At 35.6% G+C, this 22,451-nt stretch overlaps 1 protein-coding gene across 3 annotated transcripts in view; it reads left to right on the top strand.

The window, feature by feature from the left end:
• GSTCD (glutathione S-transferase C-terminal domain containing) overlaps positions 1–22,451 on the top strand; it is a 50,593-nt gene that overhangs the window by 152 nt on the left and 27,990 nt on the right. Inside the window, exons 2-6 of one of the 3 annotated variants that reach the window (XM_057379237.1) lie at positions 2,166–2,270; positions 3,640–4,071; positions 5,261–5,722; positions 8,971–9,225; positions 9,888–9,981. In XM_057379237.1, the coding sequence (XP_057235220.1) occupies positions 3,661–4,071; positions 5,261–5,722; positions 8,971–9,225; positions 9,888–9,981 (1,222 nt within the window). In that variant the 5' untranslated portion in view covers positions 2,166–2,270; positions 3,640–3,660. Of the gene's footprint in view, positions 1–15; positions 2,271–3,639; positions 4,072–5,260; positions 5,723–8,970; positions 9,226–9,887; positions 9,982–22,451 lie in introns of those variants that run through there. The other 2 variants (XM_057379236.1, XM_057379238.1) reach the window with 2 other exon arrangements.

The raw sequence follows: 22,451 nt of genomic DNA, 5'->3' as shown, positions 1-22,451 counted from the left end.
AGAGGCCTCAGGGAGCGGCTCTGTGAGGGAGTTGTGGCTCGGCGATGTCGCTCTCTGCAGAAGCCGAGCTCAGGACTACGCTGCCGTCCCGACTCCTGGGTCTGCCCCTCATGGCCCGGGTTTGTCTCTCATGGTCTGCCCGTGTTCTGCTCTCCAGAACCGTCCACAATTTTCACTTTATGGCCTCCTYCTGAAGTTCGGGTCCGAAGCTCTTCTGTGCTTCCCTCAGGGCTCCCTCGGGGGTGCAGGGGTGGCCCTGAACWCATCCGGCAAATGGATCGTCTGGATAGAACTATAACTTAATTATTTCAAGTTTTGTGCCTTAAAGCACAAMTATTACTTTGCACTAAGTTGAATATTTGCTGCGTCTTTAAATGACTTTTTATTAAGCACTTCTCAAATATTAACGCGTCTGTTTAACGAGAAGTTCCGTTTTACCATGTAGTAATCAACAAATGAATGAGATCTTTTTCAGAGACTAAAAGGAAGAAGATGTTTATGTATTTATTGATTTGTCTTTAATTTTTTATGGGAAATACTTGAAAGCAGCGGTTTTCTTTATTGYATTGTTAACAGGGCAGCTGAGTGAAATTAATTTAAATGTTGTTTGGTGCATGTTGAAACAGAAGAGAAAATGGTAAAAAACCAGCACAGCTAGTGGAAGTTATACTTACATAATGAGSTAGTGAAAGTTATATAGTGTTTAATTTTTAGGTAACCAAGGTGTGTTTTGTACCAAGGCTAGGCAGCATTGTTTGTCTTAGTCTTTTAAGTTACGGTGCAAGTCCTTCCCTCTCAAGCTGTGGCTGCTGTAAATAAGGCAAATAGAATAAAAATCCTTCTCTTCCCACAGAATTTATTGTCTCATTAGAGAAAAAAGTGCTGGGAATAATACAGTGAGCAAATCGTGCAATGTCTTCTTAGGTTTGGTTAGTTCTGTACTGCATGTTTTATTTTGTTGTGTATGTCTGTGTCTGTTTTTGCCTTAGTAAGCTGCCAAGGGATTAATGAACATACTTAATGGACAGGTAGTAGTTACGTGAAAATATTTAAATGAAAATGGGTAACCAGGTAGGCTGTTAAGTCTTTGAACTGAAAATCCGTGCATAAATCCACAGGGAATATAGACTCTGCAGAGCCAAAGCAGTGTGGAATACTACCTGTCTTGGAAACARAAAATATAGGAARCAAATTTATAAATGTSAGTGCTTAGAGGCAAGATGTTGGGRGGAATTCTCTGAAATAAAAGATGGGAGAGGGGTGGGGTATGGCAGTGTAAGGCTCAGTTGAAGTGATGATTCAAGAAGGCCTTATTTTCTCACAGGAGACAATGAGGAGCCACAGGTAAAGTCACTTACAGATGGAACTCCTGGACAGGTTAATTTAGTTTCTGTGAGAGACTGGAGAATAAAATTATCCTGGTTGTTGTATTCGTTGTCATAGACTGACGTAAAAAACCCTCAAAATCTCACAACCAACCAAACAACAAAGCCCTTAAGGAAAATGTTCAATTTTCTGGCTTGCCCTAGGACTGGCTTCCAATGTGGTACCGAATTAAAAATTCTCTTTCTGCTTTTGTTTTTTCACATGTATAACAGGAACACAAGAAACCTTGCAAGGCTCTTTGAGAGGAAAGTCTGTGAGATGTTCAGTTATTGTGATGGATAAACAAAGAAGTTTTTGCAATAATTTGCAATTCAAATAATTGAATGCTTTGATATTCTAATGACTTACATAATGAGTTTCAGTCATTACAGAAGCCCATTTTGTTAAAATTACTTCTAAGGAGTTTTTTTAAATAATTGGTAAGAATAGGTTGGAAAGTACAGACTAATATACTTTGGAAGTAGAAACCTCGTCAGAATTTACCAAAATATTTACAGTTCTATACAGCGTGATTATGACCAGAATAGATGATTGCATCCAGGAAGGTCAACCAGAAGAAAAAATTGAGTGTTGAAGTGATTGGTAASGTCAATGTGTATGTTTGAGTTGCCAGGAAAAGATGGACTTGTGAGCTGAGTTTGCATGGAAAACAAAAATAATAGCCCAAATGCATATAAGGGTACTGTTTAATATTGAAAGAGCTGCTATCATTGAGAGTAAGAGTTTAAATGCTGGTAACTATGGTAAGAGTAACTCTTCTTGATTTACCTCTTTGGCAGTGCCTTCACTGTATGATTTCTACCACAGAGCTGTACTTAGGATATTGAGCCTGTCTCAACTTCCATGCTGTCAAGGTTTATCCAAATAAAATATCTTCTGATAAAGTAGGTATTACATTGTGTTTTGTCCTGTTTTTTTTGTGTTGCAGTGATCAATTAAAGAAAAGCAACAGTATTCATAGTAGTGCCACTCTTTTTGCCATGTAATGGTTTAAAAATATTTCACTCTTAACAGACATTAAGCTGTTCTTAATGCCAGGTGGACTTGATTTTATTCTTCCACTGCCTCTTTTTGGGCAATTGATTTGGCCCTGTGGTAGGTAATATAAAGTAGTAAGTGGGATGTATGTGCCTACATGGAAAAAAATAAATTGAATAAAGAAGATGTATCAAATGAAAACTTTTTTTTTTTCTTTTTAAATATTTACATCATGTTCATATAATTGTGCAAAGCCCTTATTAATCTAGATGGTTATGTGAAAGACTGATGCTGTTGCAATGTCACTGGTGCTTCATATATATGCATATAAAAGCCCATTCTGGCCTTCCTTAGCAACATTTAAATTTCTTTTCCTCACTGCACTCGAGCTGTGGTCTGTGACGCTTGTTGTAAGAGGGCCATCTAGTGTCTAAGGCTTTTCAATGCCAGCCGTCGTCTGTAAGGCAATTGTGCTGAATGATGGAGCAGAAAAATTACTGCATCAGTGCCTTATGTTAAACTCCTGTGAATTATTATAGTAGGAAAAATGTAGCTTTCAACTCACTGCGAGGAAAACTGAGTTTTTAATATATTGAGAAGATGCTAATTTCAGCTCTGCTACTGTTGTATTCMACTGCTTTAAAGTAGCTGTGTGTTTGAGGTGTTCATGTAGTATCRTGAGATGARTCTTCATTTGCYTATGTGTCTYTCAGTTATTATATTACCCAGCTTTAAACTAGATTGGTTTTTAATACAGAAACGAGTGTTATTTCCCATGGCCTACGTACCTGCTATAAATGCCTTTTAGCAGTTACAGAAGGACAGATATTTGTATTAGGGAAATACTGTTGTAGGTACTGTTGTAGGTTGACTGTTGTAGGTACGTGCTCAGGAACTTGTTTTCAGTAACACATGGCTAATGTTATGGGAGATTTTGTGTAAAAAAAATAGCCTTGCTCTAAAAAGTTTATGCRCTTGAAACATATTCTTTAGGTTTTGTTAGATGTTAGAAATACACTAAAATGTAAAAAAATGTWAAAAAAAAAACCTACACAGATCATTTTCCCATCCATGATATGTACGTTAAGAGACAGTATAGATGTGAAACCACTTTTCCTCTCAAAAAAGGGCCTGCTAGTTAATCAGACAGGATGTCTTCAGTAGTGTCTTATGTTAAAATCAGTTGTAGTGGATAGCAGAAGAACCAGTGATTTAGTTTTTTTTTTTGTAATTCTGTATTCTTTTATGAATGTTGTACTCTGATTTCCATTTCAGGAGCTTCATCTTAGGAAGAAGATGAAAGATAGTGTCACTGAAGAACATTTATATTTGGCTTTTTCTCATCAGTACGGAGATAGTATCTTTCCTCTTCATACATCTATCTCACTGTTTTTGCTATCGTACTGTGACTGCAAATTATTTAAAGTTTTCTTAGTGCCRACTGGCGAAGATGTGGGTGATCAGTGTGTGACAAAAAACCTCGCTGGTGATCTTGAGGTYCATTTAATCTCCAAGTGTCAGCTTCCATTGGTTGTGCAGAGCTGCAGTTTACCTGCTGTTGTTGTGAAAGATGACAGATTCTGCCGAGCTGGGCTTTCCGTGGTCTTAAGACATATAATACAGAAAACATTTGAGGCAGATCCATCTAAAAAGGATGTTTTGGAGCTCTTGGGCTTTAAGAAGACCTGCTTAAAAGCCTGTGCTGAAGTGAGTGTGTCTCTCTTAGATTCATTCATTGGTTTTTTAATAAGCGTTAAATGCTCTAAAGTAGACTCTTAATATTTATGTCAAGTAAGTTCTTCTAGTAAAAAACCTTATTTGCTTAGAAAATACAATTTCCTCTATGGAGAAGTATCTGTATTTTGACACTAAGATGAAAAATAATTATTTTTGAAGATACTACTTTTTAGCAGCACAAACAGAACCTTAATATTAAAAAAATAGTTCAGATCTTTGTTTCATGTCTAGCAGTATAAATGAGTTATAAAGTTTGAAATAAACTACAAAATACCTACTTTCTTGTTAATTTTGGTTTCAAGAGCACAATATATTGTTAGCCTTCCCTGACAAGGTRCATTGCTGATCCTCCCCCGGTTGTCTGGTGTCTTTTCAGCAGAGTGGCTACCTGGCCAGGTAATCAGTCCCTAGCCTGTACCATTCCAGGGCTTTAGTCCCTCCTAGGTGTGGAATATTCTGTTGCACTTCACATCAGTTCCTCTCAGCTCGTTCTGTAGTCTGTGCAGGCTCATGTGAATAGCAGCTCTTCTTGGAGTTTGTTGGGARTTTGTCTGCTCTGCTCAATTCCCTATCAGCCTTGATGGGAGTGTATTCCATCTCTCCCCTCCAGGTAAAGGTGTTCAAGTGGGATAGGCCTCAGCATAGATGCTKAAAGATTTCCACTTCTAACTGGCCCTCAGGTGGAGTGTGAACCATTAACCAACACTACCCTTTGAGCTGAGATTTCAGCCCATTTATCTCATAGCAGTTTCCTCACCTGGCAGCTCATCCATCTAGACTCGCCTTCCTCACTCCTCTCAGGAGGTTGAATTCCACCCTGTCATGATTGCTATTTCCATGGTTGCCATTTACTGTGTCTTCAACTCAGTTCACAGCTTTGCTACTTGGGAGTTATGCAGCCACTCTAATTTTATGTCAATAGTAAGGAAATAAAAATGTGCTATACTGGATAACTGTTAATTCTTTTTTACACAAGATTTAGCTTTCTAACTCTGCTGTTGCAAAAGAAATACAGAAATATCTGTAGATTAATAAATCTGAAAGATTAATAAAGAATGTATTTAAAGCTGGAATTCCTTTGCTTAAGGTGGAGGAAAAGTTACCCTGGGTTTCATTTCTCGTTCTCTAGAGACATTAATTACATRAATTTATTTGACAGGTTAGCCAGTGGACCAGACTCTGTGAGATCAGCATACCTCTTGCTGTTGAAAGATTTTTGACAGCCTCGCCTGAGCACTGCCAGGCTATTCCTCCTGACATTTTACTGTTTGAAAGGAAGCTTGGAGAACCTGTCCGAGTACATAATGATGACAAAATTCGAAGGCAAAAACTTCAACAACAGAAGGCAGGTGCCAAGGCTGCRGTGCCTGTGCTTGGTGAAGAAGAAGCAGAAGAATCAAAAACGGGGRAAGTCCATGAACATCCACCCTCAAGTTTGGAACTGAGTGTAGCTTTCTCTAAGCTACTTGCCCAGGAAGCATCAGATGCAGTCAACAGGGAGGCCCCTCACATCAGGAGAACTAAAACSTCTGACCTTCCGCTCTTGGACCACGTTTTTGCAGAAGGGCTTTATTTTACTGTGGCAGATCTGGTGCTTTTGCCATGCATCCATCAGTTCTTGGTAAGATGACAGATTCTGCAATATTAAGTAGTGTGTATGTATGCTTCTTAAGAACCTGAAAGTTGTAAAATACGTTAATYAAAAATATATTGTGGTGTTTACAGCAGTAAACCTTAACAGTGACCTTAACTAACGCTGTTACAACAGTGACCTTAACMCAAAACAAATTTGTCTTGTTTTTGTACAAACACAAAAACCAGATTGGTGAGATCACTAAAATTCTAAATACAGAGTGTGTCAATGGTTAGTAAATACTGTTAAGTGTTAAAATATAAYACTGAAATATTTTGGCAGCATTTTGCCCAGAAAATAATAATTTAATAATACTATTACTGGTGACTTGAGCTCAATCAGTTCTACAGTGGGAAAAACTTCTGCGGCAAAACTGTGCGAGAGTCTTGCTCAGCACAGTCTGTGTTTTATGAGGATATATGCACAAGAAAGATTTAAGGAAATGGCAGCTATGTTTTTATTTCCCATTACAGTAAGATGACATGAGTTGCTGCCTACCAGTATTCCTGCAGTTAGTATATGAGATTTATAGCTAAGCTGGTGTCTGTTCCAGGAACATTTGCATTTTGATTTTGCAAGTTGGTTTGCCAAATTTTCCTTATGGTGTTTGAAAACAAATGGAATTCCTGGAGAAGATGCTGTTAATCAGATTGAGAGTAWCAATCTCTAAAATCAAGATAATGACTATCAAATATTAATAATGTGATAAATGTCCACTTTATAACTTCTTTATCATCATCCTCAATGGATTTCTGTATGATGATCACAATATGCTGCCATAGAATTAAAATGATGAGTTATTTTACTGAAATTGTTTTTAATTCACATCTGCTTTGTTTGTTTTGCAAATCACATAATTGGAGGTGAACGGCAACTTCTGTATGGATGATACTAAACAAAAATATTAAGACAAAATGTTTTCTTACTATTTAAAAAAYGTTAATGTATTTCAGTCTTTGTTTTTCCAAGGCCTTTTTAAATAAGAGCATAACTTTTTAGAGTAATATTTGATTTACTGGTGCTAGGCATGAGAAGATTTTTTGCATCAGCTGCTTAATTGATTTCAGAAATGTAGTTGAAATCACTGTGTAGATGTACTGTGAGCAGCTTAGAATGCTGTATTTATTGACTTCTTGTGTGTTACCCTTGAGCCCTGGTGTTCTGCAGCTTATGAACTARGTATTTTACAGTACACTTGTGTTAGCTCACACCAAAGATTGCCCTAAAAACCTGGCTTTCAGTTTCATTTTTACGTAATTTACAAGAGCTCTGGGATAATGTTTGTTTATTTCTGTTCTCTGGTGAATGATCATTTTCTAAGCAATTATACCTTGATGCCTACAGTWATCATCAAAATTGAAAAACTTGCRTCTGAAAGCTTCTTGCAGGCAGTGAGTTGAAACTGCTCTTATTGATGGAAGTGCCAGGGTTTAATTCTGTGTTAAAGTGTTATTTGTCACTTGCATAAGTGGACTTCCTGGATTGTCTTAAAAAAAAAAAAACAAAAAAAACAACACTGTAGTTGCCTTTCCACTTTGAATTAAGGRTGTGAATAATAATGAAGTTTTAAGTGAGTATATGTCTGGAAAATATCATCCCATAAATATGAGGAGACTTGACTAGTTGATTGTCGTTGTAATTACCAAAAGTAAGATAATGAAGCTGAAGGGTTGTTTTTCATTACCTCACTCGTTGCTGTTAYTGTTCTGAGGTTACCTTTGTTACACCTTCTATTAGTTGTAACTGTTGAAAATTAATAGGAGTATAACAAAAGCTCAGCTCCTCATCTGGGAGAAACCATTATTCACTTTTTAAAATGCAATTTAGAACACTTGATAAGAAGTGTAACAGTGCCCCTTAGAACTGCTTTCCAAAAGACTTCCTTAACTGAATTAATGCGTTTTTGCACAAGTCACTATTAGGATATTGAATTATATACTAAAGTTACACAGTTCATCCTTCTTTTGCTCCTTCAGCTATTGCTAATTACCTGTGATTACCCTAAGCATGTTATAAAGACAGCATGCAGGAGAGCTGTTTGAAATTTTSTGTTATTTTGAGTGTTTTTTACCAATTTCTGTTTCCACACTGTAGACACATCCTTGGAGGTRTGCTGGTTTTGCAGGGGTTTTTCTGCCTTTTTCTGTAATAATGATTTTGAATTTTCTTTTTAAAGCAGGCACATCATCACACAATAGTTGAAGTTCGAAAATTGAGGTTGGAGGACACCTCTGGAGCTCATCTTATCTAACCACCCTACTCAGAGCAGGGTCAGCTAGGTTGSYCAGGACCATGTCCAGTCATATTTTGAGTGTCTCTAAGGAGACTTAAGAGAATGATCTCTATTGTTCTAGAATATTTAGGAATCTAACCAAAAGTTATTTAATTTCACCAAATGTATTCTTTTTTTAAAGTAGCTGGAGTTCATGTTAAAATGTGATTTGGGCATATTATTTTTTTAATATGTGCAACATATTCTTACTGAAGCAATTTAATTTTTTACACTTAAAATTTAATTTCTGTTGGAGTGCCACATTAACTCATAATTGCATACTCTTAATTCAGAAAATGAATATATTCATTGCCCTTATTGCATAAAAATACAAACAAGATTCTGAAGAAGTCTGAGTAAATACACAATTAATAACAAAGATTCTGTACTAATTAAAAAAAAAAAGTCACAGATGTAGTGCAAAGACCTCAGTAAAGAAAGGGGTAATGTATGCCTGTTACCACATAGGTGAAGATATTTCAGACTTGCAGTTCCCAGCAAAACAGCTGTTGGTGGATAAGCTTTTAAGGGGTACTCATGGGTAAGAACTTTCAGGTACCATAATGTCATGCTTAGAGTTCAGTAATCATTGCAAATTACTGTATTGGGCTTTTCTGTTGAATGACCAACCAAAAYGAATCATTCCCCCTGTGTTAGGAAATAGCACATATTTAAGAGTATTATTTAATTTATTATTGAGTTTTCCTGTTACTGACTGAAATTATGATTAAAATAGGTCATGTAAACCTTTGCATCCTATTAAGCAAATGAGAATTGCCCATCAAGTCTAAATAGCCAACTGCCAATTCCACCTGGAGCTATGAACCAGCTGATTTTTTGTATTGCAATCATACTGTGCATGCATGTGCTCAGCATGGAGCTGAGCTCACTTCTGTAGTTCATGCCTTTTGGTGGCTTGTAGCAAAAAAAATTATCTTCTAACCTACCAATTTTATTTTTCTAGGTTTCCAGCAAGAAACAGGGCAAAAATCTGGTAAACTTGCCATTGATATCCAGCTGGTATCGAAGAGTTCAAGAAGTACCTGGAGTAAAGAAAGCTGCTGGCAAATGCAACATGGAGCTTCTCCAGCTTCCAGAGTTGATGCCTGCTCCAGAGGAGCAGCAACAGGACTCCTCTTTGGTTCCTGATGAGTTAGAAGAGGATAATGAAGACAGTCATTTTATAGGTGGTCCGAGGCCAACTATGACTAAGTTAATGGTAGTTTAAAGCTTTTTAATGAGTTGTTTTCATAGCTATATTTGCTTGGTTTGGAGTAGTTAAAATTTATTAGAATTCTATAAGCTGATTTTGACAACTTTGAGCAGTTTAATACCCTTTGTTTGTCTTATATCTGGTRTGCATTGACTTAGTCCTTTTTTCTTCTCATCTGGTATTTGATTGATTCAGGAATTAGGCAAAGATAGGGCTGCTGGAGCCCTGTCAATAATTCTGAATGATCAAAGTAACTTTTTGCTTGAATTGCAATATTGTATYTCWCTTTTAAAGGTATTYGTATGAGGAATGATRAAAAAAMCTGCTTTTWTTTTYYTTTYKKTTKKKSSRSYTTTTKKKKKTKTTTTTCTTTGTTTTGTTGTGGGTTTTGGGGGGTTTTTTTTAGAGAAAGCTGTCCATCATGTTCCATAATTCAGTATTTTTTTGCATAGAAACTCATAGCATTTACTAAAAAAAAATTTACAGGACTTCCTTGTGAGARYRAGAGAAATACATAATTTGAGCATCRTATAATATAGTCATCTGCCTGTTCAATTTCACTTAGGCTGACAGTGTTGCAGTTTGATCTGATGCCATTAAATGTAGTGAGAATTTTGAYACCAACCTAAATGGTATCTTAATAYATTTTTTCCCCTCCTTTCATGTAGGAAAATGGAATTGAAGCAAAGTTTTCTCCTCATCCATGCCCCAACTGGACCCTAGACTGGACCAGTCTTCCACCTGCAGTCAGTCCTGGGGAAGGTGAGGGTTTATATGTCTGTGTTTGTATTTAACAAGGCCTCCTTCTGCTGAAGCTACTTAACTTAGGAAATTCTTAGGAAAATGTCAGTTTTCAGTGTGTTTCAGAGCTCTCTAAGACAGGTAAGCAGATTCAAATCTCTGTTAAAAATCAGTCTGTGACACATGGTGACATAACTTCACTCAGGTCATCAACAGCTAGTGACCAAGCTGGGAACTAAAGATTGACCTTGATTTCAGTCRGCAGTTGACACAACCCAGAAATCCTAACCAAGCTCAGTTGTGTTGAGTTTTCCATAGAAGTAAAGGATACCTTCCATAGGAATAAAGGTACTGTGGTTGTCAATATGTGCAGACAGCAAAAAGAGGGTGGTGGGTCAGAATATAAAAGTATGGGTGGTCACARTGTGAGACAGAAGGAAAATGAAATACATCATGTGATTATTTCCCTATCCTAATGTATGTCGTCATAGAAAATGTTTTTGTTTTTTCTCTTGCAAGGCTGTGGCTGAAAATTTTGGGAAGAGTGGCTTGTTGAAATAAGAATGTTGAATGGAAATAGTGTGCTACTGCTGATTAATATGTAAGGTCTGGGAAAGAGGAGATTATATTTAATTAAATTTGTGACCAACAAAGAAATGCAAAATCTTCTCTGTGGTTTTATTAGGCAGCAGTATAGAGGAGGTTTTTAATCCTTTTTGAATCTTCAGTCAATCAGGGAGTTCTTTGCTTGTTTTCCTGGTCCTATGAGTGTGAATGCATTCATTGTCTTTGGGTTCATTTCCTACTCATTGCAAAGGCTTTGTGGATATTAAGATCAGTTTGGCTGGATATAAGAGGTGCTTACTTTAGGTTCATCCAAAGCACATTAAAGGGAAGGGGAAAGTGTGTSAATGTGGGGTTGGACACTGATGATAACCCTTGTTGCTACTTTATTACTCTGAAGATAAGCCTTTGGTGCTGCCAGGGTTTTTTCATCAAACATTGTGTTCACTGTGAAACAAACAAAAAAGAGGGGTTTTTTTAACAGTAATCTATTTTTCTTCTTTAAAACTTATTTATATTTATGGATTTTTTTAATCCAACTGTGAATTTCAAGAATTAACTGACCCACAGTCTTTCAAATCCTTACTACTTTCCTCACGAGTTGAAAAACTTGTTAYGCAGGAAGTACTTGAAAGAAGTGCTTTATTTGTGGTATCTCATTCTGAAATGAGCCATTGTTTCAGTACCTGTATACATGAGATGGTATTTACTTACAAAGGTTGTGGTTAGTTGTGAAGAACTTATACTATTCTTTCTAAAGAAATTGTTCACAGAGTGAACATAGCAAGTAGCAAACTGCATTCTGTAGGCTTGTAGATAATGCCCTCTTCCTTGTAAAAATACTTTTTCCTATATGAAGGGATTGTAGTAGGTCAGAAAAAGAACTCCTTAGCTAAAATATGACTTGGCATCAGGTGAAAGTGGAAAGACCCCTGTATGTGCACAGTTGGAAATAGAGAGGTCAGTTACAGAATGTGTGAAGAAGATCAGCTTAAAAACTGTAGACAAAGACAGATAAATAAAGCTAGACAAAAATAACTGCATTTTACGAGTGCAGCTTGCTCTTATCAATTAATGGAACACATGTAATCCTTTAACTTTATAGTTGGTCCAAACAAATTTAATGGGATTGAATATAAACATAGTTCCTAGTAAGTAATGACAAGTATATAATATAAACTTTATTTCTAGCAAAAAATGGATTCCTTGTATTGAATTGACTGGGACAAATATCTGACTTGTCAAGGTGAAATTTTCCATGTACAATTTAAAAAAAGCCAGTATGGAAAGTGAAAAGGTCTTTCACATCTTCTGTCTTGAGCACACAGGAGAGGGTGTTAATTTATCAGAAGACAACGCATGACTGCCTAGTTGAAGATAGAAWAACTCTGATCAAGTTTGTTTGATTTATGCTTGCTTTGTGATTGGTAAGGAGTTGATGGCCAAATTAAATTACTGTWTAAAACCGTCACAGAAAGGTTGACCTGAATAAAATGATACATACATTGATGCATGTCCTTTGTTTGCATTCCAGTGCTCAGACTTCGGAGAAAGTTGCTGGATTTTTAGAATGCTTAGCTTTTAAAATCAGATAAAATTTGAAAAACCCAGCATCTATTGTTCCATGATGAGGCTGTCCCTTATCACTTTAATTGTTGTGAGGAGACTTGTTACCTTGATTTATAAGCAACAGAATGTTTAACACTATAGTGTAAATGTGGCTTGGTGKTTTTTTTCCTTGGGTGGAGAAAGGAAATGAAGCAGCCTTCAGGAAGCAGAGATAGATAATATYGAAAATATTGCCTTTATGTTGTCTTCTTTTTTTTAAATAATTTAGGTCAGCTGAGAATTTGTTCTTCTAGTATGCATAACTTATGAATTAAGGCATCAGCTGATTTGTCTAGGGATGAGATAAAACCTCTGGTCTTTCTTTGAAGACTAAATATGCAGATAGTTGTGAGGCTCTYTTAAAAATTCATTTACCTATTTACTTGGGTGTTATTTTATAAAATGATTTCTCATTCATCAAACTCTCCTCAGTTCTTCSTACCCCTCTGCCTTGCCCAGCAACTCCTATTTTCTTTTATTTGGACAGGATCTGAAATATTAATCTAGAAGAAATGCCTCTGTACTTGTTTCTTTGTATCAGCTGCATTCTTTAAACTCACAAATTAATAAATTTTAAAGATGGATGGATGGTATGACCATCTGTACCTGTCTCCTGCCTGGTTCTGGCTATAAGCTAAGTTTGTAAATGCTTGTGCCAAGAAGAATGATTCACAGAAGAGTAATAACGCTCAAAAGATATCTGGTTGAAGGAAGAGTGGCAGGTTCACAGTATAAATTCATTTATCCAGAAWGGAGATTAAAGTAGATAAAATGAGATATTACATTCTTGATCTAGATAGATTAAATTAGATAATGTAAAGTGAAGGAATAACTTCGGAAGGACAGCAGTTTTTAAGAAGAGCTTCTATTAAATGTGTCAGATGGACAAGAKTAAAACAATGTTTACATTTGTTATTTAGAAACATGTTCAAAACTTAATTACCTTTGAATAACACAGGCTAGAACAATAACACAGAGCATGGTGTTCCAGTTTTGTGGAATTAACTGATGTTTTGGTTAAATAGTCTTGGTGGCTACCAGACAATCCTGAAGGATCAGTGTTGGCTTCAGCTTCCAGAACTGATACTAAGTAAAGGATACTTAAATGCAGTGTGGCCTCTCAACAAGGAAAGAAGAAAATTTTGAAAATTTTCTTATCCTCATCATAAACAAAATTAGTTTTAATGGAAGAAACAGCACTTAATGATGTAATTATCTTCTAACCAATATAAAAGTTTGTGACTTAATGTCCACGTTGAAGTTGTTTGTAATTGTTCATTGAATTGAATAATATAATAATTGTGGAATAAATGGTGTATTAGATGCAGAGTTGTTTGATTTGAAATTGTTGTCAGAATTGATACAATATATCCAGGTTGTTTCTGGGATTTTTTTTGTGAGTCTAGACCATTGTTATTTTGTTCTGCTTTTCATATTGGTGTTACCYTTTGAGTATTTTGACTTGAAAGATGCTTTCTGAGTTGAGAGTACATCATGCTTAAAAATCAAAGATGGTTTAGGGAATCTGACATTTTATGAAAATTTTTACTAATCAAGAGATGTAAATTGTGTATTTTACTTTAAATGTTAAAAGCAATTGTATTTTTAAAATTAAGTCCAGATAGGCATTTGTTCTGTAAAACAAAAGGAGTTAAAAGAAACACTTGAAAGTTCTCTAATTCCCTTTCAAGCCTGTCAGAACTTTTTTAAATACTTTGAAGATTTTTTAAAGTAGTTTTTTTAGCCTATTTCAGTGTCTCAGGCATCCTGAAGCAGGAAGCATCCTTCTTCAACTAATTTTTTTCTATCAGACAGCTCTTTGCCTGCAAGCCACATGGGTGTAACAATCCAAGGGAAACTCAACTGAAGCTGCTTCTCATTAACCTCTCCTTAAAGTTACAGTTTTTCTGCACTCATTAAAATAAATTTAAACTGCATTTATGTGTGCATTATATTTTGCAGTTCAAGATCTGTAAAACCTGTGATGGCAATTGAGCCAGGTTGCCTCATATTCATGATAAATGCTTGAGAAATAAATAATTTTCAATAACAAAGGAAAGCCACTCATTTTTTTTCATATAGGCAACATTGGTGTATCTTCTTTTACTGGCTTGCGCTAGAAAGGATATTCTTGCAAAACTCTGTGTTTCATATGTGACTTCTTTGGATCTTTCAACTGTTCAGGGATATAACATTTCATGGTTGGCCTGAGGACAGTTTTCATGGAAGTTTGAATGCAATTACTAATTTTTAGACAAAAAGTTATCTTTTTAGCTGGAAATAACAACTTAGGCRTGTCAATATATAGTGTTCTTACTGTTGCTGTGCTCTTCCTTAATTTTTCTTTTGTGATTGTCTTAGGTTACCAAGSAAAACAAGGGAAGAGAATTAATTATTTTCTATTATTAAGATGCCTTTTTGGAGACAGGAGGCAAAGCTATTATATGGCTAAGTTAAATCAGTAAGTAGTAATGATTTAGTAATGATTTACTAAAATGAATACTCTTTGAGAACATAGCTGGTTTCGCTGCGTCATGAAATCAATGCATATGCATTTTGAGGGATACAAGTTCAKTACATTTATGTTTGCATGAAGTCTCTTGCATTTTCTCAAGTGATGTTTTGATCTAAGTGATGTGCCTGCAGCCTCAGAAATATTCAAAATATGCAAAGAAGAAACAAMAATTGCTAGTGTATCTGATTAAAAGTCATACTAGAAAGAATAATACCAAATTCTAACAGCTACATTTTGCTTCAGTGAGGGCACATTCTCCTTGGTGTTTGGCTTGTKCTGTAAAATCCTGTTATGATGAGTGTCATTGATGGACTTTTATATGGCTGATAGTCATACTGGAAAGAGTCACCTTTGTTTTAGTGCCTTGTTTTGCGGAGAAAGTGTAAGCCCTCAGAGATTACTGAAGCTTAACACTTCCTATTAAATATCCCCTACGACAAAAGTTCAGGTTTTGATGAGGTCTGATTCCTGGAGGTGTGATTTTTGCAGTTCACAAGTCCTTGTTAATTGGGAGTTTATTAGGCTTTGGAGAGATTTGTTTTATAGAGTACAGTACATAAAGTTCAGTGTATGTTTTTTCTACTCCTGTTGTGGTTTGTGTTTGTTTACTGAACATACTTAAAGAATTAATATTAAATATTGCAATTTGCCAGTTGAAATGTTTTACAGATTTGTGGCTTGGAAACTGAAGACAATTCATAATGATTCACAGTAGTCTTAGTTCTGATGGTTGAAGCATGTTCTTGATTAAAGCAGAATGAACTTTTACAGAATGCCTGCACTGACAGTTATTGGCCTAAACTGACTTAGAATTTGAATGTAATCTACTTTAGATAGAAAAAGCAGTTTTATTTGTTAAATTGTGAGGTCTTTTTCATCTCTGAAGTTCTTAGACCCATGGAAGGGCATAAAACCCCAAAACATTAACTCATAAGTGCCTAGCRATATTTTTTATCAGAATTGTTAAATTAATTTTTCATACTTTAATCAGAAGTCTTTAATGAATGCTAGATAGCCTGCTCAGAAACTCTARACTTTGTTTCACTTAAAGTATTTGATCCGTCTTTTCCTTCTGATATAATTGTAGTAGACTGTRCTTGTTTCCTTCTCCCTTTTATATTTCTATTTTCCCTGTTCATAGTGTAGCAGAACCCCAACGTTACATTATWTATCCCCTAATACAGAGGTTTAGAGCTTAGGTTTGTACTAAGTACTCTATAGCATGGAGGTGCAGGTCATTTTTTGTGAAAGGTTACTATTGAGGAATGAAGRAATGCTGATCCATTGTAGCAGATATGGTTTGGAACAATGTACAGCAAATATCCAAATACTTAATATGATTGAAAAAGACATTTTCTTTTGAACATGGCTCAAAATCATCATCAGAGGGTTTTTTTTTGGGAAGAGAAATATAGAAATTCATATCGTTTAATGATCAGTAAGGGGTACTTAGGAGTAATGCTATGCTACAAAGTGTCACTAAGTAGAGAAGACAGTGACACATTTATCATATTTGTATTGATTAGAAAGAATTAGGAGGAGTTAAGACTTTTCTATCTCCAAATGTTCAAGATGTTGTAATGTATAAAATGTTTAATTGTTGATGACATTACCCTTCAGAATATTTTTCCAGAATATACTAATATCTTAGTATTTCCAGTTGCTGTAAAATTTAAATTGATTGTCTGTAGCCCCAGTATTGACTTTCCAAGGGATATTTAATCTGCTTCAGTATTCTGGTATTTCTTGCTGTAAAATCACTGCTTATTTGAAGATTGCTCTGTAAGTTTTCTCATTAGACTTAAATCCCAGCTATGCCAACAATAGGGTGCACAGCTTRTGTCCTTTATGTGTATCATGCATTTGCCATATTCCACAGTGATTTGAACTTGGGGTGTTTTTACCTTTCTTTKCAGTACTTTTGTAGGTCACTTACATTGCCATTTTCTACACTGAGGGGCAGCTGAGTTTTAACACGRTTGTTCTCTGTGTTTCCTCTGCAAAACCTAAGCGGTCTTTTGGTACCCCTCCAACAGCATTTTGGCTGTTTTACTTTCTTCCAAGGGTAAAGTTTAGCTATGCAATCTGTCTTTCAGGGGCARAATCAGAGTTTTTCGTGGTTCTGTATGTGACTTCTGGAGCTTAAATCTTCACAGGCCACAGGAGGGCAGCACAATCCCTTTGGATATGGAGTTGTACCTKGAAGGATGGAACTGTGCCCTGGACTAAGGAGTTATCCAAGAGAAAGATGCTTTTTATGTGGCAGTTCTCAATTTGGTCATCTCTAATCTCAAAATTTGGGATCACCTGTTGGAAAAAGTGATTTAAAACTTTTTTTTTTCCTCTTTGAATTAGAGTTGATGATTTAACAATTGACACATTCATTGTGTAGGAGTACACTGAAAAACAATAACTGCAGAGTCTGTTGAGCTGGGTGATGTATAAACACCTAGCAGAGTTACACCTGCTCCCCTGAATGTTTTCAAGTCTAAGAAAAGGGGTAACAGCTGAGCAGCGAGTGAAGGAGGGGGAAAGTCAATCAATTCAACTTCTGTTGGAGTTTTATATTCTCTAGGGTAAAGGRGTAATTCTGGGAAGATATTTATAAGGAAATGAGGAGCTTCTAGTAGATTTATGGAAATCTTTTTTTCTGGCTTACAACTAACAACATGAGGAGATTGAAGCAAAAGATTTAACTTTTTTTAATTGATTAATAAATACTGCAATAGTTCAAGGGCCAATGTTTTGGAATTAAAAAATGTGGTAGCATTATAAGTTAGGTTATGACTGAAATACAGAGGAAAGGGAAAYAATTTATTAAATAAATTAGAAGGAAAAATAAACAAATGAAAAGCAGCTAACCAGTAATTCATTAATTTTTTATTTTGTAGCAACACTGAACACATGAGAATAAGTGACCATCCTTATTAGGAGGGGAGGAAAGTGGTTAGAATGTGAAGAGGTGTCTGGCCTAAACATTGCAGAGGAACAAAACATTGAMAATGAACCTGGGAAACAAGGCAAAAAAGATCTCTCTCTTAGCTAAACCTCTTATGACTTCTTTTCCTGATATAATCATGTTTTCAAAAATATAGGCACTGGGAAATTACACAGAGGATAAGATCAGAAGATTGACCAAATATGAGAAGGAAGGTATAGTGTTTGTGCTTATGCACAGAAAAGATTGCAGCCTAGAAAGCAGATGAAAATGAGSCCAAGTGTGTCTCCTTCCCTTTCGCAGTAACAAAATAGTGCAGACATGTAAAAAAAAAAATTATGTTCTCACTCAAGTTTATTTACATTCATATTTTGTTCTGCGTTTTTGTCTTTAAAAACATTATGTGTTGGTTGTTTTGGGGGGAAAGTAGGACATGCTGGAAATTGAAATGCTTCATAGCTGAATTTTTTTTKAATAATCTTTGGAGAGCCCATTAGATTATTTAGAGATTATTTGTGAATAGCTAATTCAAGCTACATTCTTAATTTGCGGTTTGTGATTTGACTTTATTAATGAAACTCTATTTATCTCTCCTAGTTAGTATTTAATATCCTCAAGCAATTATTTCTAATGCTACTGGTTGTTTCCAGAGTCTGTTAACCAGAGTTTACATGTGTTCATAAATTATCATAGCAAATAAAATGGAGGATCATTTTGTGTTTATTAAACTAAGCAGTTTTCCTCAGAAATGTAGGCAAATGTGTTTTGAACAACTTTATTTTCCAGTGTCAGGATGTTGTACATTGCAAATATGAGACCACCTCACTGTGGTGTTAGAATTGTTACTGAGGCATTGTCAAGTTTTGTGCAACATTGGTGAATATCTGGGAGACTTCACTGACATTTTATTAGAAGTTTATGAATCACAGGATATTTCATCCTGGCAATACAATAGGCTTGTGCACATAAAACATACCTTGAATGTTTGTAGTCAAAGGTAAGCACTGTGCAAGGGGCTGCATTTACCTTCTTCTTCCCTCCCCCAGTCTTTCTGTGTTGCAGAGTTGAGGTACAGAACTTGTCCAAAACATAAATCAGTTGTGACAAAGTGTGAGTTAAGGAGGAATTTTTCTGCCTCTTGAAGTTACTTATGGCTTCCATCTGCACTTTTCATTGTTTTTGGATATCCGTGTTAAGAACCATGAATGCATCACTGCATTTGGATACAATTTTACATTAGGTAAGGTCACAAGTTTCATTTTGGCTCTTCCTGAAGGTGAATTTTTATACATAGTTTTTCAGTGGAAGTTCTAATCAGCAGTTTCAAGGAAGTCAGCACTGCTGTGTTTACAAAAAAAAMCCCAACCTAATAGTACTTAAAAAAAAGGTAAAATTATATTGATTGATTCATAATTTGTTCTGAGTAGTTTGATGCTTTCAAAACTTTTAATTACRCAAAGGAAAGGCCAGATTACTGTATGTTTAGCGCTTTATTGAAGGTGGYATTAATTATTTTGTGCTCAATATGCCTCATCTCCAGATGGTTTGGAAATGCTTCTGAAAAGTTAATTTTTGGCTCATGTCTCATGTCAAATTTCTGGCATTTTACCATAGCAATATCAAAAGGAGTTCACATCCTTTAGAAACTTTTAAAGTATTGAAGAGCAAAGGCAAGTAGGAAGTTCATCTGTTTGTAGAATTATTTTGTAAGTGTAGAAGAATTGGAGAATAATCTCAATATTAAAATGAGTCAAACCTAATATGAAGCAATAAAATTTGTCCCCTCCTAGTGTGGAACACTGATCTAAGGATCCAGAGACAATGGAGAGATACAGCACTTTTATTTCAGCTTGTGCTTTAAGAGTTTTTCAGGTCTCTCCTGGAGTTGTTGGTCTTTGTGTTGKTGTTTAAATGGCGTATGTAAGTAGTAAGTAGACCAGTTGAGGTATTATTCATGCAGTCATTCCATCTGCACACMTTCCCTGGAATTTTCTGATGTATCTGATTGGTGAAGGGCTCTTAAATCTGCTTAAATGCTTTTGAATATCCCCTGTKCAGATCTTCCATGTGTTCCTGCAGTTTTAGTGACAAGAAATAATAAACAAAAGAACATCCCCCCCACCTGAAAGTCTAAGATACTTCTTAGCACTAKAAAGAGTTCTGAGTGCCTCCATGAAGCTCAACTTGGACAAAGTTATTACCAGGGCTCTCAGTTGCATTGCATGTTTTCTGCAGAATTTCATTTGTAAGGAATTGGAGTATGCTGGACAAAAGTAAAGATGCATTCTTGAACTTCGCTGTTTAATACAAACTTGCTGTCCTTATATACAAACTTAATACTCCTTGCTGTCMTAAGCTTTGTACTTGATACTTTTAAGGCTGCACTGAATGTGAGCTCAGGTTGTAAATGGTTTTAGAGTGGATATGTGATGTTCAAGGCTATGTAKGGAAACTGGTTTTCTTTCCCTGTCCTACATAGCTTGAGACATGGAGAAGTGTTGGTGCATGTCAGACTGCCATGAGATAGCATTTCATGCTGCATCCTGGGTGGGTTAATGAGTTTTAGTACAAAAGTTTAGGGAGATTTAATGAACCAGTGTCTTTAGCAAAAAACATGGATGATATTAGTTGCACTGTATTTGCTAATTTTATGCAAGAAATAATTCCATTCCATAATTCCAAGATATAATATATTGAATCATGCCTCACATTTCTATTGTGTCTTAGAGTACTAAGGGGTATATTTTGTTTGAAATTTTTTTGTATCTCTCTATTTAATTCTTATGTTTCCGTATCATAAACAGAAGCTATCTGTATATGTGTTTCCTTTTATCAAAGTTCATGTTTCAATAATATAACTAATGATTTGGTGGTGTAGCTCATTTTCCTACTTATACAGGGAAAAGAATGTAATTTAATCTTTGTTTAGAAGTTGTAACTTGGAAAAATTAACTAGGTTATCAGACTTTCTGCACAAGGTAAATTTTGTGGACTTTAATGACAAATTTGACATTAATGTGGATAGATTTCTAGTATTTGTTATATTTTAATGTGATTTGGGCTTTTTAAACTTACATTCTTTAGACCTTCTCAATAGTAATAGATAGAATTACTGGGTTTACTTTTAACAAATATCATATGACTGCTATAAATCTATGTTTTTTTATCATAGTAGTAATCTATTGGTCTGCAGAGTTCTAAGGCCAGGAACTTTCCTGTTGTTTTTATTCCTGTAGCACCTCAGTTTCACAACAGAAGCAATGGTCTCATTGTCACATCTCTTTGTGGTAGACGTCTGATCTGAATTAGGTGTTGGCACACTGCTGTAGCTGTGACAGATTAGTACACAGTTTGGAACTTGTGCCTGGGTACTGCTGTGCTGATCCTGAAAGGATACCTGAAACCTGACTTGGCTTAACAGCAGTGCTATAGAGAGAATGGTAGCTAAATAAAAGCTGTTTCAGAACAAGTTAAATGTTTCTTCAAAAGAGGTTGGACAAGGAGGGTGGAATTAGAAGTGTTATGTCAGTTCCCAGAGTGCTCTTGAACCAAGGCTTTGCTGTATGAGGAACCTTCATTTTTGCTTTAGTAGGAGCACACAAATACATTATAAAAGTGTATTGTAGGATATTATGACATCCTTTAAAATAATGAAGTTTATGGATATGCTTTGTATGGAAAGACAAAACTGTAAGCAAGTACTGTGACAAGTCTTGTAACCAGGAGGTTTATTTTTTTTTTATCTAACTTTTAGAATCAAGGGTTAAGAAAGACTTTACTCTTGAACAGATTGTGAGTTTATTCTTGKAGCTGATTTGGTTCTTTACTTTAATCATGAACTTAGATGCATAGCTTTTCTGTGTGTGCTAATGCTGACTATTGAGGAATATGTGTATGAAAGCCAACATAAATGGTTATATAGCCATCTTTCAAAGTTGTTAGTGTCCCTTGTTCTGTAATGTATTTTTTTGAGCACAGTCTATTGCTGTACAATTTTTGTGAAGCATTGCCATTATTCCTTCAGTATGCTCTCATCATTTTTGAAGGACTGGAAATGATTTCTTCATTAAAATAATCTACTTCTCTAAAAACAAAACAAATGCCCTAAAAACCCAACCTGAACTGAAGCAGAGCACTTCTTAATCCTCTATTCTGTGCTACTCAAAAACATCTGCCAAATGGATTACTTTCCGTTTTATCTGCAGCACGTATTTGACATTCCACTGCTTATGCTTGTTACCGGACACTGTGGCCCACTTCTGATCTCACTTGATGTATATTGGCATTATAAGCTCTCTGTAACTTACTTGGATGATGTTGGGTAAGACATAATGCAGAAAATAAATCATACCTTCAGTCAAGCTTTCTTGACATTTTGGATCTTAATTGTTTTGTAAACAGGACTTAGATCGTTGTTTCTATGTTTGTGTCCCCCAGTATGTTTGTTTTTTGTGGTTTATACATGTATTTTGCACCTCTGTGTTTTTAACTGTGGCATGTAGATTGCAGCCACAGCTGATTCTCACTTGTAGGGAGCAAGTAGAACATATGAAAGAGATTGTTGAAATCTTATTTGAGCCATAGGGTCAGAAATTTTATATAAATATAAGATTGGTAGGTTGTTGCACTGGCAAACAGTGGAGCTGAAAATCAGGACAGTAACTTTCTGCAAAACATGGCAGTCATTTGTRAGATTGCACTTGGCCTGGGTTTGTGTCACATTCCAAATGTTCAGGTTTAGGTGAACACACTTGTTCATTATTTTTATGTCAGAAAGTTGAGCAGATTTTGTGGTATATTTTTTCCTGAAAGTCCTCCATGGATAAATTAATCTTGAATAATTAGGTAATATCTCATATTTAGTTC

The sequence above is a fragment of the Malurus melanocephalus genome, unplaced genomic scaffold, assembly GCF_030028575.1.
Source record: "Malurus melanocephalus ecotype Western Australia unplaced genomic scaffold, MMel_1.1 scaffold_394, whole genome shotgun sequence".
Classification (NCBI taxonomy): domain Eukaryota; kingdom Metazoa; phylum Chordata; class Aves; order Passeriformes; family Maluridae; genus Malurus; species Malurus melanocephalus.
Note: the sequence above shows the minus strand (reverse complement) of the source record. Positions and strands in the feature narration are given on the sequence as shown.